The 16,907-nt window shown below is 41.8% G+C and overlaps 2 protein-coding genes across 3 annotated transcripts; one reads left to right on the top strand and one right to left on the bottom strand.

Moving 5' to 3' along the window:
• The first annotated feature begins 170 nt into the window (after positions 1–170).
• Positions 171–16,409, top strand: LOC307038728 (B-cell receptor CD22-like). The gene is made up of 11 exons (XM_079680370.1): positions 171–715; positions 5,963–6,301; positions 6,554–6,775; positions 6,872–7,228; positions 7,767–7,991; positions 10,145–10,405; positions 10,504–10,761; positions 10,860–11,120; positions 15,479–15,572; positions 15,669–15,729; positions 16,234–16,409. The coding sequence occupies exons 1-11, from the start codon at positions 634–636 to the stop codon at positions 16,345–16,347; spliced, it is 2,274 nt and encodes a 757-aa protein (XP_079536496.1). The 5' UTR covers positions 171–633; the 3' UTR covers positions 16,348–16,409.
• LOC307038733 (uncharacterized protein) lies at positions 11,131–15,810 on the bottom strand. 2 transcript variants are annotated; one of them, XM_079680384.1, is made up of 5 exons: positions 14,267–15,810; positions 14,098–14,172; positions 13,856–13,930; positions 13,128–13,202; positions 11,131–13,021 (listed from the first exon to the last, which is right to left on the bottom strand). In XM_079680384.1, exons 1-5 carry the CDS (start codon positions 14,330–14,332, stop codon positions 12,764–12,766), a joined length of 549 nt encoding a protein of 182 aa, XP_079536510.1. In that variant the 5' UTR covers positions 14,333–15,810; the 3' UTR covers positions 11,131–12,763. The 2 variants fall into 2 exon arrangements, with proteins under 2 accessions (XP_079536510.1, XP_079536511.1); XM_079680385.1 differs by lacking the exon at positions 13,856–13,930.
• Positions 16,410–16,907: the final 498 nt, after the last annotated feature.

A 16,907-nucleotide genomic window follows, 5' to 3' on the forward strand; every position in this document is an offset into this window, starting at 1 on the left:
TTACCCTCCAACAGGAAGTTACCCTCCAACATGAAGTTACCCTCCAACTGAAGTTACCCTCCAACTGTAAGTTACCCTCCAACTGTAAGTTACCCTCCAACAGTAAGTTACCCTCCAACTGAAGTTACCCTCCAACAGAAGTTACCCTCCAACTGTAAGTTACCCTCCAACAGGAAGTTACCCTCCAACAGGAAGTTACCTTATATTAAGTTTCTTTATATTTTCTTGTTGATTTGTCAAAGAGTTACCCTAACACCTAATCCAGTGGTACTTGCAGACATTGTATTCTCCCCGTCCTTTTGTTGTGTTTTATAATTTGATGCTTTGCTATTCTACATATGAATAACAACGTATAGAAATCGTTCTACATTTAATCTGAAACTTCACAACAGGAACCGGATTGACAAAAAACACGTCTTCAAATAGTATCCCCCATGTGATAGGCTGGCTCATATACAGTTTGTTCATTGCAGGTGCCTACAGGCCAACAATGATCTCTTAAGTTTTGTTTACTTGAAACGGAAAGCCGTGCCAGGTTTGAAAACACTGCCACCCAAAATCAACACACCCCGACCACATCCTTCATAAGCTGATGCACATTATTCACTTCCCCTCTTCACGATATACCTGATAATGAGAGACATGAGAGCAGCAGCTATGGGACCATCAGCAGCAACAACCAGTGGATTTGTTGTCTTCTTTCTCTCCGTGTCAGGTACTGTACATCTACTCTAACACTTCAGAGGTAGTTTGATTAAGGCTCTAGTCATTTAGAGGAAGATTGGTTTGAAATCAGTGTACAAACTTTCTAGATGTAATGTGAAATCAGATGAAGTGTGTTGCACTTGTCCTTCTGTTTCCACCTCACTGTATCCTTTCACCTATAAAAAAAAAGTGGATTTTGTGATCCTTTCCGATCCATACAGATTGACCTCTTTTCAAGTGTTATGTAACATATGCTAGAGCAACTCCCATACGATGGGAAAGCAGCATGACTGCATAATGTAAACTAATTTGATGACTGGATTAAGAACACATGCAGTGTCTTCCAACAAATGTTATGTTGTGTTTATAGAAACCAAACTATTCAAAGACAACGAATCTGACAAATATTCAATCTCTCTGTTTTAAAGGTTGCCTTATCTGTAAGGTATGCAGGATATGGTATTGCACTTTTAGTATTGCGTAAACTATGGTTTAACTTACTGATTAAAATGTAACAATACAGTCTAAAAGTCTGACCTTCAGCCCAAAGTCGCCAACAACAAGCTTTACACTTCTTTCACCTCATTAGTTATAAGGATCTAAGAATGACAGTGCTTCACCCTCTAATAAAACAATTATATCCGGTGTTAGATGATGAATAGAGCTTATAAATATTTAGATGTCGTCATCACAGCCCAACCTGAGACAATCCCTTGTAGAATATAGTCACTGATGTGTGAAGTGAGAACATTTTAAGAATCAAAATATAGTTTGTGTTATAATACATGTTTTAATTCGACAACATAAATCCTCGTTTTGCTTTCTAGCTACAGTTCAGCAGAAATCAAAGTGACGTCAAGTCTGCGAACCACACACACGCTGTCTGAGTCCGCGCTGAGGAACAGACAGGATACAGGCTGCGGTGGAACAAGATTTATTGCATGCTAAGATATTTCTTTGGTTTTTGTTGTGATTAGTTTTGACCGGTTTTGACATAAGAGGAAATAAACAAGCATCATTTAGATCAGTGATCCCAACCCGTTATCCTGGCACGGAGAAAACTGTCCACCCTTGACTAAGTGATGCATTTGATGGAAATGTCCCTTATTTATTCAATGCATAACCATAACAGTGCAGACAACCGAATGATCTGTACAACCCTACTATGAGCAGAAGAAAGGAAAGTCTGGGAATGATTTCCTGCCAATATTGCATCATGTATTAAGTATTGTGCAAAATCCACTTCTCCACTTCTTTTCTACATCAACATGTGTCCCCTCTTCTTCATGTCTCTTCTACATCAACATGTGTCCCCTCTTCTTCATGTCTCTTCTACATCAACATGTGTCCCCCCTTCATGTCTCTTCTACATCAACATGTGTCCTCTCTTCTTCATGTCTCTTCTACATCAACATGTGTCCCCTCTTCTTCATGTCTCTTCTACATCAACATGTGTCCCCTCTTCTCCATGTCTCTTCTACATCAACATGTGTCCCCTCTTCTTCATGTCTCTTCTACATCAACATGTGTCCCCTCTTCTTCATGTCTCTTCTACATCAACATGTGTCCCCTCTTCTTCGTGTCTCTTCTACATCAACATGTGTCCCCTCTTCTTCATGTCTCTTCTACATCAACATGTGTCCCCTCTTCTTCATGTCTCTTCTACATCAACATGTGTCCCCTCTTCTCCATGTCTCTTCTACATCAACATGTGTCCCCCCTTCTTCATGTCTCTTCTACATCAACATGTGTCCCCCCTTCTTCATGTCTCTTCTACATCAACATGTGTCCCCTCTTCTTCATGTCTCTTCTACATCAACATGTGTCCCCTCTTCTTCATGTCTCTCTACATCAACATGTGTCCCCTCTTCTTCATGTCTCTTCTACATCAACATGTGTCCCCCCTTCTTCATGTCTCTTCTACATCAACATGCCCCCCCCCTTCTTCATGTCTCTTCTACATCAACATGTGTCCCCTCTTCTTCATGTCTCTTCTACATCAACATGTGTCCCCTTTTCTTCATGTCTCTTCTACATCAACATGTGTCCCCTCTTCTTCATGTCTCTTCTACATCAACATGTGTCCCCTCTTCTTCATGTCTCTTCTACATCAACATGTGTCCCCTCTTCTTCATGTCTCTTCTACATCAACATGTGTCCCCTCTTCTTCATGCCTCTTCTACATCAACATGTGTCCCCTCTTCTTCATGTCTCTTCTACATCAACATGTGTCCCCTCTTCTTCATGTCTCTTCTACATCAACATGTGTCCCCTTTTCTTCATGTCTCTTCTACATCAACATGTGTCCCCTCTTCTTCATGTCTCTTCTACATCAACATGTGTCCCCTCTTCTTCATGTCTCTTCTACATCAACATGTGTCCCCTCTTCTTCATGCCTCTTCTACATCAACATGTGTCCCCTCTTCTTCATGTCTCTTCTACATCAACATGTGTCCCCTCTTCTTCATGTCTCTTCTACATCAACATGTGTCCCCTCTTCTTCATGTCTCTTCTACATCAGCATGTGTCCCCTCTGTGGAAAGAGACTCTGAAAGTTTCAGGAACAAAGATTCTCTCTCTTTTTGTCCTGATCCATTTCTATAAAAACCTGTCTGAAAATGAGCTGATCCGATTTTGGCCACTTTATGATGTCATAACGATGTTTTGGCTTGAGTAACCATTAGCCAATCAGCAACCAAGGTAACCCCCCCCCCCCTTATCACCTGAATCTCCTCCTAGAGCACCATTGAGTTCTTTCTAACCAAATCTCTCTCAGAGGGGCGTGGGGAGGGGCTCCTTACTTTCATCTAAAGTAACAGACAGAGAATCAGCACTTTGGAAACAGGGCTGAAACAGAGGGGATTATGGGTAATGCTGCAATGATCTGTTTGGTGTTTCAGCCAATCAGAGACATGTTCTGTATATATCTGAGACCTGTGATATATTGATGAAAAACAGTATCATCGGGGACCTTTTAAGTTTTAATTTTAATTTTCTATTTACAGTACCTTATATAAACCTCCCATCCTGTTAGTTTACAGCTAGCTAGTCTTTTTTACAATGTAAAATCCAAACGTCCGATGGCTAAAATCCTTCATCTGGTTAAAACTGAACAAGATCTTACAAGTGTATCAGAACAATGTGGCCTGAATTTGGATAATAAGTCAATCTATGACCTCTTTTGGTAGAAAACCACAACGCTGATGCATGCTCAAAAGTGAAAATGCCGATATTTCAGAAGGTAATCAGTTACTTTGATTAAAAACACAGATGTTTGAAACATTTGGGATGATGTAAGTACACAGCTCAACAAAAGAGATTTTAGACATTTTAATGCTGAAATGTAACATAGTACATCCATTACCTTTTTTTGAAAGATTGACAGTGGCAGGAAATCAAACGTTTTTTTTCTTTACCTCAAATCATCTTGGTATACTTCGACAGTCATCTAATGTTACTATGTTAAAGGTAACTGTGGTTTCTGATGCGTTTACTTTCTTATCTATATAAATAGTTATCAACGCAATAAACCATATTTAATTTAGTCTAAATGTACACTATTTTATTTCATATTCTGTTCTTGTACATATCATATTCTATTCACATTTATATAGACTTGTTGCACTTAAGCTTAGCTTAGCTCCCCAAACAATGCAACATATTATGTTGCATTGTTGGGGGGGGGCTCAGGTCAGAAGAATGCCATTGCCATTTCTACACTGTAGCTTTGGGTTTATTCCCGCTTCGCCCCCAATCTATTCCCATTTCGCCCCCTGTCTCATGCAGCCCCAACAACAGCCTCTGATTCGTCAACAGACTTCATGCAATGCTTCATGGAATACATCATTAGATCTATAAACTCTAACTCTAACCATAACCTAAGACCCATGACCAAGCAAAACAAGTATAATTTCATGTGGCCTAATGTAAAAAAGGGGCGAAATGGGAAAGGGGCAAAGTTGCAATGGGGCGAATTGGGAAGGGGCGAGATGGGAAAGGGGCGCAGTGGCAATGGGGCGAATTGGGAAGGGGCGTGATGGGAAAGGGGCAATGGGGCGAATTGGGAAGGGGCGAGATGGGAAAGGGGCAATGGGGCGAATTGGGAAAGGGCGAGATGGGAAAGGGGCGATGTGGCAATGGGGCGAATTGGGAAGGGGCGTGATAGGAAAGGGGCATTGGGGCGAATTGGGAAGGGGCGAGATGGGAAAGGGGCAATGGGGCGAATTGGGAAAGGGCGAGATGGGAAAGGGGCGATATGACAATGGGGCGATGTGGCAATGGGGCGAATTGGGAAAGGGCGAGATGGGAAAGGGGCGATATGACAATGGGGCGATGTGGCAATGGGGCGTGATGGGAAAGGGGCGATGTGGCAATGGGGAGAATTGGGAAGGGGCGTGATGGGAAAGGGGCAATGGGGCGAATTGGGAAGGGGCGAGATGGGAAAGGGGCAATGGGGCGAATTGGGAAAGGGGCGATGTGGCAATGGGGCGAGATGGGAAAGGAGCGATGTGGCAATAGGGCACATTTGGAAGGGGCGAGATGGGAAAGGGGCGATGTGGCAATCGGGAGAATTGGGAAGGGGCGAGATGGGAAAGGGGCGATGTGACAATGGGGCGATGTGGCAATGGGGCGTGATGGGAAAGGGGCGATGTGGCAATGGGGAGAATTGGGAAGGGGCGTGATGGGAAAGGGGCAATGGGGCGAATTGGGAAGGGGCGAGATGGGAAAGGGGCAATGGGGCGAATTGGGAAAGGGCGAGATGGGAAAGGGGCGATGTGACAATGGGGCGATGTGGCAATGGGGCGTGATGGGAAAGGGGCGATGTGGCAATGGGGAGAATTGGGAAGGGGCGTGATGGGAAAGGGGCAATGGGGCGAATTGGGAAGGGGCGAGATGGGAAAGGGGCAATGGGGCGAATTGGGAAAGGGGCGATGTGGCAATGGGGCGAATTGGGAAGGGGCGAGATGGGAAAGGGGCAATGGGGCGAATTGGGAAAGGGGCGATGTGGCAATGGGGCGAGATGGGAAAGGAGCGATGTGGCAATAGGGCACATTTGGAAGGGGCGAGATGGGAAAGGGGCGATGTGGCAATAGGGCACATTTGGAAGGGGCGAGATGGGGAAGTGGCGAAATGGAGAAGGGGCAACATGGGAATAATTTAGGGCCAAATTGGGAAGGGGTGGAATGGGAAGGTACCGTAGCTTTGTGCATATGACGATAACACCTTTTAATCTTGTTTGCTTTGCTCCGTGTTGCAGTGGTACAAAGCAGGAAGGGTTACATTTCTGTTGAGATGTGTGCAGTGAGAGGATCAACAGTGGACATACGCTGCAGCTACAGAGCTCCGTCCACAAGGAACAGAAGCTCCATCTCAGTGAAGAACGTCCTCTGGTTTACTGACACTCAGGAGGAGGGACCTGTGGACCTGAACTCAGACTCGGAGTACGCAGGGCGAGTGAAGTATTACTGCGACAAGACCACCTGCACCTTAAGGATCTCAGACCTGAGGGAGAGCGACTCAGCTGAGTACAAGTTCAAATTCAAGGACAAACCCAGCAAGAGATTCACGCAATCAGGAGTCACTTTATCTGTCACAGGTAACACTTTTTGTATTTGTAAAATGTGCGCCATCTAGGAAACATTTTAGGAACCTCAACTTTAGTTTCAAGTTTCAAGGCTTTTGTTGTTATGTGTACATAGCTACAGTTATGACAATGAATATCGTAGGTCACAGGCTCCTCTAAGTTTTTCATTGTCATAACTGTAGCTATGTACAAATGACAATAAAAGCCTTGCATCTTGAATCATTAAAAGTATGTTAATTATTGTGTGTTTATCCTGCTCCACAGGTCCAGATGTGCAGGTGCAGATGAGCAGATTGTATTTGTCCTGGGTAGAGCTGCAGTGCAGAAGCTCGTGTCATCTACCTGATCGTCCTTCATTTATCTGGTTCAAGAACGGACAGAAGATTCAGCAGAAAACATCTTCTTCTTATTCAGACTACTTTAATCCTGCAGACAGTTATTCCTGTGCTGTAAGAGGACATGAGGAATTCCCTGCCCCTTCAGTGTGTGAGTTTACTGCAGTCTTTTATCAACATGACGCCATCTCCATCTGGTGGAGTTTTTTCACAGTTTTTACTGATTAAAAATCACTTTATATTTCAGGTGTCAACAGTCAAACCTGCAACAGAGTGGCTTACACTGAGAGAAGCATCTGCGCCCCCAAAGGATCCTCAGTGGACATTTCCTGCGCGTACAGCAGTTATAAAGATGATGTTAAATCTAAGTTCTGGTTCAGACCTGAGCGTAGTCATCAGGGACCGAATCCCTCTCAACCTGAGGACCTTAGTGAAGACTCCCAGTATGCAGGTCGTGTTCAGATCCTTGAAACATGGAGAGGACGCTCCACTCTGAAGATCTCTGACCTGAGAGACTCAGATTCAGCTCAGTATCTCTTCTCATTCAAAACACCAAGCTTTGAATGGAGGAGTGATTTACCTGGAACCACTCTGACTGTCACAGGTACTGATCAACACACACTGATTCAGAAAACCACTGTTCATTTAAAACATGTTTGAAAAATGAGGCCTTATGATGATGTTCGGTTAAATATGAGTTGGTGTTTGAATTCAATTATTAAGGCTTTTGTTTCCATTTCGGTTTTTATTTTATTTTATTATGATATGTTTTTTTTAATTTATTTTATTTTGATATACTTTATTAATCCCTGTGGGGAAATTGTTTCTCTGCATTTGACCCATCCTAGTGTTAGGAGCAGTGGGCTGCCATTTTGAACGGCGCCCGGGGAGCAGTGTAGGTTTATTGGCATTATAGTTTTATTACAAAGCAGTACTTATTAAAGAGTTACTTAACTTTAATGTATTATTAGTTCCTTACGGTATTTATAAATTGAATGCATTATTTTTATTTATTTTGTTATCTATTTTTTTTAATCTATCATTACTATTATCAATATTGTAGTTTATTACTATTATTATTTTATTTTTTAGTAGTATTATTTTTACAATTCTTTGCCATTTATTTTGATTATCTCCCTCAGCTCTGCAGGTGCAGGTGATCAGAGTGACAGAGCACCAGTTCTCCACCTATGCAGAGCTGCAGTGTCGCAGCAGCTGCAGTCCGGCTGCCGGTCTCTACGTCTGGTTCAAGAACCTTCAGAGAAACACGACGGAGGAAACGTCTAATTATGCAGATTTATTTTATTCCGGAGACAACATCTCCTGCGCTTTCAAAGGACACGAGGCTTCCCGCTCTCCATCACTGTGTGAGTTTAAACAATGAGTCATTAAAGGTCTCCTATCATGCAAAATGCACTTTTTGATGTCTTTTATTCATAAATATGTGACCCGGTGTGTCAGGAGAACAAAGGTGTCTCTCTTTTCCTCCGTACCCACGTCTCTAGAAACGGGGGTAGAACGGAGCTGATCCAGATTTGCGTCCGATATGACGTAATATCAGCAGCTACTGACCCAGAATCAGCAGTTCTCTAACAGGGCTGAAATAGAGGGAAATGAGGGATGTCTAAAATGGGTGATACGTTTGGTATTTTGAGCAAAACACATCATAGAGATGTCTTTTTATATATTTGTATATATCTGAGACTCATAATATATGCCCAAAAATAGCATGATAGGAGATCTTTAAAGTAGATGTTTTGAAGTGGGGTTGTATCAAAATCAGAAATCCTTTACTTGTCCCACAGCAAGGAAATTGTGTGTGTGTGTGTGTGTGTGTGTGTGTGTGTGTGTGTGTGTGTGTGTGTGTGTGTGTGTGTGTGTGTGTGTGTGTGTGTGTGTGTGTGTGTGTGTGTGTGTGTGTGTGTGTGTGTGTGTGTGTGTGTGTGTGTGTGTGTGTGTGTGTGTGTGTGTGTGTGTGTGTGTGTGTGTGTGTGTGTGTGTGTGTGTGTGTGTGTGTGTGTGTGTGTGTGTGTGTGTGTGTGTGTGTGTGTGTGTGTTAGGGGTTTCACAACTACCAATATTTACTAGTCGACACGTTTTTCAAAATAGTACTCGAATAGTCGTTACGTCATAATAAAGACACACAAAGAGAGGTGTACAACTGTATTTTATCTTGGAACTCGTACAGTAACATTAAACACTGCATTTTAATTTGTGTTAGATGGCTGAGTAAATAACAAACAGTAACTGGACTCACCAAAATCGACAGCAAAAAACTCTTGTTTACATAAATGCCACGTAAATCCAGTGCGCAACACTTTATTCGCTGTCCTGCACGATAACGTCCACCTTTCCATATGTTTGGTTTGCGTTGAGGAACACCAACGCATCGACATGTGAGGGAAGGAGGCTTGACCGCTTTCGGGTGACAGTGTTGCCTGCCAGGGAAAAAACCCTCTCACTCGGGGTGCTTGTGGCTGGAATAGCCAGGTAGCTCCTCGAAAGCGGGGGAAGCGGTGCACGTTTTCTGCCCACCACTCCAGTGGATTATCCATTGTGGGGATATGCGGTGTCCGCTGGCAGTAACCCCGTAGCTCATCATCCGCATCACTGTTGACCCATGTTTTCTTGCTGCTCGTCTGCCTCTGTTCAGTGCTGACGCCGGTTCGTTGCTCACTGGTGCTAGCATTACTGCTAGTGCTGGCTGTCGGCAGCGGGTGTTTCATCTTCAGATGGTTGCGCATAACAGATGTATTTTTGTTGTACTTCAGTACAGCTGTACACAACTGACACTTCACTGTGGAGTTGGTTACATCTTCGTTGAAGTACTGCCATACATAAGAATGTCGGACGTGTTTTGGAGCATTTTGCAGAACCTCGTTTACCTCCATTTTTTTCAAGACTATTTGACTAGGGCCTACAGCGCCGACTAGTGGTAAAGGTAGTCGATTAGTTGGTGAAACCCCTAGTGTGTGTGTGTGTGTGTGTGTGTGTGTGTGTGTGTGTGTGTGTGTGTGTGTGTGTGTGTGTGTGTGTGTGCGATAAATAAAATAGCATTAAAAAAAGTAGAAAATAGACATGTTGAAAAAAAAAATTATGTACAGTAACAAAATATAAAGCATGATATTATAAACACATTAAGTGTGTAAGGAATGGAGTATTAAACATTAAATGGAATATAAATGTAAAATTATAGAAATAGATGGCGACTCGGCATGCCCCCAATTTAGAAAAGCTGACAAATCAGTGCAATGCTATGGACAGAGACAGCATGCCTTTATATGAACACTTTAGAAAGATGTTCCTGCTGATATCAAACTTTAACACTTCCTATGTGAAGTGAAATGATCCCAGAGTTTCAGGATCAGCAATCTGGACAGCGAGCCGACTGTGACAACTGGGAACGATCAGGCCATGATAACGTTTTATCCACAAATGATGAACTAATAACAATGTGAAAATATATATTGTTCATTATATGATCGTGTTTGTTAGTTAATGTTAACTTCTTCTCCTCCAGATGCTCCAAAGCCTCCCTCTGTGTCAGTGAGTCCCTCTGCTGAGATAGAGGAGGGCAGTTCAGTGACTCTGACCTGTAGCAGTGATGCTAACCCAGCAGCTAAATACACCTGGTACAAGAAGAGTGGAAACTTTGCATCTCTGAACAAAAGGCCAAAGCTTGTCTTCAGCTCCATCCAGTCCTCTGACTCTGCAGAGTATTTCTGTACAGCTGAGAACGAGCTGGGGAGGACATCTAAAAACGTCTTTATCAATGTAAAATGTGAGAGAAACGGCACCTTTTTAAAATGTAAAACAGAACTACTGAGTGTCTTAAAACAGTTGAATTTCTGTAATAACATTTCAACATTTATCTTTCAGACTCTCCGAAGCTTCCCTCTGTGTCAGTGAGTCCCTCTGAGATAAAGGAGGGCAGTTCAGTGACTCTGACCTGTAGCAGTGATGCTAACCCAGCAGCTAACTACACCTGGTACAAGGAGGATGGAAACTTTGCATCTCTGAATAAAAGGCCAGAGCTTGTCTTCAACTCCATCCAGTCCTCTGACTCTGCAGAGTATTTCTGTACAGCTGAGAACGAGCTGGGGAGCACATCTAGAAACGTCTTTATCAATGTAAAATGTGAGAGAAACGGCACCTTTTTAAAATGTAAAACAGAACTACTGAGTGTCTTAAAACAGTTGAATTTCTGTAATAACATTTAAACACTTCTCCTCCAGATGGTCCAAAGCTCCCCTCTGTGTCAGTGAGTCCCTCTGCTGAGATAGAGGAGGGCAGTTCAGTGACTCTGACCTGTAGCAGTGATGCTAACCCAGCAGCTAACTACACCTGGTACAAGGAGGATGAAGACTCTCCAAAAGCTTCAGGACAGATCTTCAACATCACTGACTTCAGAGCTGAACACAGTGGGAGTTATTCCTGTGGAGCCCAGAACAAGTTAGGACGTAGTAACTCCACCTTACAGCTCAGTGTTGTGGCAGGTAGGTCATACTCGTGGGAGTTAACATGACTTAAAGGTCACACATTATGCTAAATACACTTCTTCATGCATACACATGTCTCTTCTGCATCAACATGTGTCCCCTCTTCTTCATGTCTCTTCTGCATCAACATGTGTCCCCTCTTCTTCATGTCTCTTCTACATCAACATGTGTCCCCTCTTCTCCATGTCTCTTCTACATCAACATGTGTCCCCTCTTCTCCATGTCTCTTCTACATCAACACGTGTCCCCTCTTCTTCATGTCTCTTCTACATCAACATGTGTCCCCTCTGTGTAAAGAGACTCTGAAAGTTTCAGGAACAAAGATTCTCTCTCTTTTTGTCCTGATCCATTTCTATAAAGACCTGTCCGAAAATGAGCTGATCAGATTTTGGCCACTTTATGATGTCATAACGATGTGTTGGCTTGTGTAACCATTAGCCAATCAGCAACCAAGGTAACCCCCCCCCCACCCCTTATCACCTGAATCCAGGGCCGTATTCATGGAGTCAACATTGGGGGGGACCAAAAATTCCATAAAAATTTGAATACTAATTTCCTGCCACTCTAAAGGAAAATACATAAAAAATCACAAACACATTGGATACTTTAAAACCTGTTTAACCCCATGCCCCTGCCCGTGGGGGCAAAACACAACAATAGTCACGAAACTGAGAAGCATCCTCAATGTGGTTGGGACAATTTGACGGTGGGTGTGGGCGGGTGGGGGACCTAACCTCCTCTAGGGGGGTCCGGGGGCATGCTCCCCCGGGAAGAACATTTTTTAAATGTTGAAGTTAAAAGCATCAATCTGGTGCACTTTGAGAGCAACATTAGGGACTAAATCTATGGATACATCTCAACAACACCCATGTGAAACAGAACTGAACAGATTTACTTTTTCTTTATGCATATTTTACAAATCACTCCCTTTTTAAACTGTAGTATGAGTTGGAATGATTTCATACCTGTTATTCTCTTATTCTCTTATTTTGTATAACTATAATGAACATATAAAGGTGTGCCTTGGAAATATTTGTTTTGCATCAATCTTGATACAGGGTACTTATTATGTTATAGTTTGGATTCCTAAAGCTTTTAGTCTACTATCCCATCATTCAAGGGTGGTTTTCACAATAAGTAATGGTTTATGTTTTGCACGGACACTATCATTTACATTTTTTTACTATGTTCAAACTGAATTTACTTTAAAAACATCTATATTGATTCTGACTTTTTCTACATCCAACTCACAGGTTTATCATTGCTTTGAGAAAAAAGATTATTAATTTAACCATTTTTAGAAGCGAAGATATAGTCAATTGTTCTGCATCGCCCGTTGCCTTGTACTTTAGAAGCTGGCTTAAATTCCCACTCTCCTTCTGATCGCCTCGAAAAGCCAGACCTTGCCGCGCCAAGTACCTCACACCCTCAACAATCTTCATCAGATTTCTTCTTGCTTGTTGCTGCCGTCTTTCAAGCACACGTGAAAGTTGCACATTAGCAGGCTCTGGCTCCTGAATCCTAGTCATCACAGCTAATTTGTGACACTGGCTGTGTTTATGCACACAACATTTCTCCAGTGCCTTCTTCCAATTGTTAAAACCAGTCTTCACAAACGCTGAATCTGCTTTTGACGCAAGCTATGCAAAGTATTTAGCACAATAGAAACAGAGGACCCCTTTTACTGGGCTGTAATGGAGCCATGTATGATCTTCAAACCACTTCTCCTGAAAGTAGAGTTTTCTATGTGATAGGGTTTGACTGGTTATGACTTTCACATTTGGATGATTTGGGCAAAGTCCAAGCTCCTCCCCTTCCTTTCCTGTACCTTCATTTTCGCCTGCCTGGCTGCTCTCTCTCTCATTGTCAAACTCACTCTCCCTGCTTGATGATATTATCTGAAATACATATGAGGATGATCTCATCTTAAATTAACATTAACATTAGACTGCTATGTTGTCATTATTCTGTCTTAACCATCAATATAGCTCCTTTCTGACTTACCTCCATGTCACCAGCGCACACTCTCCCTGTCTGGTCGCCATGCTCACATTCTCTCTCTCCGTCTCTCTCTTTACTCTGAACACACCAGAGTGAACATGGAAGAAATATCAGTAAACTATTGACTAGAAAGACTGTTGATACACATTATACATATGGGGGGACACAGGAGTCTGTACATTAAAGTGGACCTATCATGCTATATTTGAATAATATAGTGTAGGACCATACCTATATAAGGCATATTTATACTTTAAATTTTTTTTTTTTTTAAAAACAGATCATGCATTTGAGCCATTCCTCATTTCGCTCAAATCAACACTGAGCCTGACATTTTGGATTCAATGAGAACAGCACCATCTTTTGGCCTTTTAAATGTACTACAGCTTCTCCAGCGCCTTAGAACGGCAAAGCAAGTGGCTTTCTCCTCCTTATTGGTGGAGTTGGCCCAATAGCCGTAGCGCCACCGACCTGACGTCAGGACGGTGCTCAATCTGGATCCGTTTTTTTCAGATCCGTTGCAGCCCCTTTTTTAGAGATTTGGGCACGGAGGAAAATAGAGAGGGTTGTGTTTTCTGACTCTTGGTGAGTTCCCTGACGCACCGGGGACACATATTCATGTTTAAAAGACGTACAAAGGTGCATTTTGCATGATATGTCCCCTTTAACATTAGACTGCTATGTTGTCATTATTCTATCTTAACCATCAATCTAGCTCCTTTCTGGCTTACCTCCATGTCACCAGCGCACACTCTCCCTGTATGGTCGCCATGCTCACATTCTCTCTCTCCCTCTCTCTCTTTACTCTGAACACACCAGAGTGAACATGGAAGAAATATAAGTAAACTATTGACTAGAAAGACTGTTGATACACATTATACATGGGGGGACACAGGAGTCTGTACATTAACATTAGACTGCTATGTCGTCATTATTCTGTCTTAACCATCAATATAGCTCCTTTCTGGCTTACCTCCATGTCACCAGCGCACACTCTCCCTGTCTGGTCGCCATGCTCACATTCTCTCTCTCCCTCTCTCTCTTTACTCTGAACACACAAGAGTGAACATGGAAGAAATATTATCAGTAAACAAGCTATCTGACTGGTAACAATACTCACTTTCTCACTGCTCTTAACTTACTTTTTTTCTTTTCTGAGGCTGCCCAAAAAACTGTCTAATGTCACTGCCACCCTTCCTCTTGCTCATGCTTACAGCTTGACCTCGGCGATCTGCAGTTGCTGATGCGATGAATACGGGTCAGCAGCGCTGGATATAAGATAATTAAACATGTTTATTAGCAATTCTGAGCGTTCTAAACCCAGCACAAGCTATGATGCACACTGCAAACCTCCTGCGTGTGAGTATCTTTTAAATGCTTCTGACGATTATGAAATACTATTTCATAATAATTGTAGAGTATTTATTATTTAATTAATTCTGGCACCTTTGGTATTCCATAGATGTCACACATCACAGTTTTAAATCTTTCCACACCCTACAAATTACAAAATAAAATAGAAATAATCCACATGAATAAATATCTATTGGATTACATCCAAAACGACACCATCATTTTCCACATAGCTGACACACCCGTCAAACCCTGGCTAACAACTGAAACCAGCTAGCCCACAGCTAGTTAGCTACTATTCCTGAAAAGTTCGGTTTTAACATCAGAACTACAAGTTACTTACACAAAGAAGCTAAACCGGAGGGTTCATTAACATTACCATTACGAAATAAAATAATATAGATTACTTTAGGGCTAACTAGAAAAGATACCAGAACTGATGGAGGGCAAATTAAAACATGACTGACCTGCTTGGAGCATCAAGCTAACTGAAGGTGGACTCAGACGTGCAACAGCGAAATACACCCCGGGTACAAAATAAGGAACCAATTTACATATGAAAAGAAATATCATTTTGGTGAAGTTCACAATAACAGAAAATATAGATTTTCAAGTATACAAATAAACAAAATAAAGAAGTCATAGAATAGCAATTTTATTTTAATTAAAAAATCCTAAAATGTAAACTTTTTTTTTATTTTTTATTGGGGGGGACAATTTGAGTGTATCTGAATATTGGGGGGGATATGTCCCCCCAATGTATATGGTGAATACGGCCCTGCCTGAATCTCCTCCTAGAGCACCATTGAGTTATTTTTAACAAAATCTCTCTCAGAGGGGCGTGGGGAGGGGCTCCTTATTTTTATCTAAAGTAACAGACAGAGAATCAGCAGTTTACTTCCAGACCATCCGGAAGATAGGTTTAAAATTGCATAAAAACGGAAAGCAGAACAGTTTGACGGACTTAAACATCCTGTATTGAAATTCCTTTTATTGCACAGATGCGTTGAGGTCACACATTGGGATAACACTCAGTTTCCTCCTGTTCATCATCATCATCATCTTCATCATCCTCTCTGCCTATCTGCGGACTAAGTGAGCTTTCCTATGACTATACTAACTAACACTAAGAATTCAGCAATTATAATCAAATGTTTTAATTGTATTTGTTTTTTCACCACCACTATCAAGAAGATACAGTTTGACCAATCAACGGCGCAAGCTCAGACAGACACTGAACAGCATTGCACAGGTGAGAGGAAGCGTTGAAAGATGTGTGCTATGCTATGCTAGCTCAATGGCTGTAAGGACGGAACATTTACTGGGTTGGTCTGAGTCGGAAAATATCTTATTTTAAGTGTTCTGTCGCGCCATCATAAGGCTCTTGTTTTAATCACATATCTCAGCAATGAATTGTAATATGTTTGATCTTCTGAGCCCTTACTCTAGCTATTTAATTGAACTGTTCATATCTTACACTGCACTGTAACTTTTATCCATGTATTTTTTCTTTGATTTTTAATGAATTTTTTAAATGCCATTTTCTTAATGTCTTTCATTTTTGTAAAGCACTTTGAATTGCCTTGTGTTGAAAAGTGCTATATAAATAAACTTGCCTTGCCTTATCAATTGTATTTATATATTACTATATTGTAATTTACACATTTATCTCAGGGGGATTTACATGCATGCTAGCTTGCTAAACTGTGATGGTAGACACTGTGTACATTATAACATGTTACCTCTCTCGTTTCAGACCCTGCCGCCCCTTACCTGCCCTCAGTTTGTCCACACAGTGTTTTCTGCTCTGACCAATCACCTGACCCGTATCATTCGTACACGCTGGCGTGCTGAATGCTCATCGATTTGATCTGAGAAAAGTTTTTATTCCCTCAGCAACATTGGAAATAAAATGATTGTTATGAAAACAAATATTTTTGCAAATGTTTGAGTCTGTCTTCATTTTTTCAAGAGAGGCTTGTCGGTGTGTTGCACAAAGTCTAACTTAGTCATACTTCCTGCTTTCTTACAGTGAAGACACTTTTCTGCCTGTTCTCGCCTCTGCTTCATTTTTCTGCAGAAATTCTTATTTATCTTCTCCGAAAACTTGAAGCGCCGGCTCCTAAACATTTATTAAAGGTGGTAGGTGTTTCCAAAGGATCTGAATATCTGAGTATCTCTTCCCTATAGTTTGCTGGGTGATATATCTGTTAATCATCCAATCAAAAAGTCAGGTGGAGAATTGACTGCCGAAAAAATCTGATGTAAGGTGGAGATATGACGTCCTAACTTGTTCTGGGCTCCACAGGAATGCACCACGTCTTTTTTTCCGTTCGGGTCTTGGAAGCTGTGGGGTTCATAAAAACATGTTCTTACTCAATATCAAGCACGAAACTTACTACCAATAGAAATACATTGCTTTTAAAATAG

Source organism: Notothenia rossii (assembly GCF_949606895.1).
Source record: "Notothenia rossii genome assembly, chromosome: 1".
NCBI classification, from domain to species: Eukaryota; Metazoa; Chordata; class Actinopteri; order Perciformes; family Nototheniidae; genus Notothenia; species Notothenia rossii.

What these genes read in the sequence shown, in the direction of transcription:
- LOC307038728 (XM_079680370.1), top strand. Translation starts at nt 634, where the DNA reads ATGAGAGACATGAGAGCAGCAGCTATGGGACCATCAGCAGCAACAACC. An exon ending in AGTCACTTTATCTGTCACAG is followed by an intron (nt 6,302 to 6,553) that starts GTAACACTTTTT and finishes CCTGCTCCACAG; the next exon opens with GTCCAGATGTGCAGGTGCAG. An exon ending in AACCACTCTGACTGTCACAG is followed by an intron (nt 7,229 to 7,766) that starts GTACTGATCAAC and finishes TATCTCCCTCAG; the next exon opens with CTCTGCAGGTGCAGGTGATC.
- LOC307038733 (XM_079680384.1), bottom strand. Translation starts at nt 14,332, where the DNA reads ATGAGCAAGAGGAAGGGTGGCAGTGACATTAGACAGTTTTTTGGGCAG. An exon ending in AGCCTCAGAAAAGAAAAAAA is followed by an intron (nt 14,173 to 14,266) that starts GTAAGTTAAGAG and finishes TTGTGTGTTCAG; the next exon opens with AGTAAAGAGAGAGAGGGAGA. An exon ending in TGTGCGCTGGTGACATGGAG is followed by an intron (nt 13,931 to 14,097) that starts GTAAGCCAGAAA and finishes TGGTGTGTTCAG; the next exon opens with AGTAAAGAGAGAGAGGGAGA.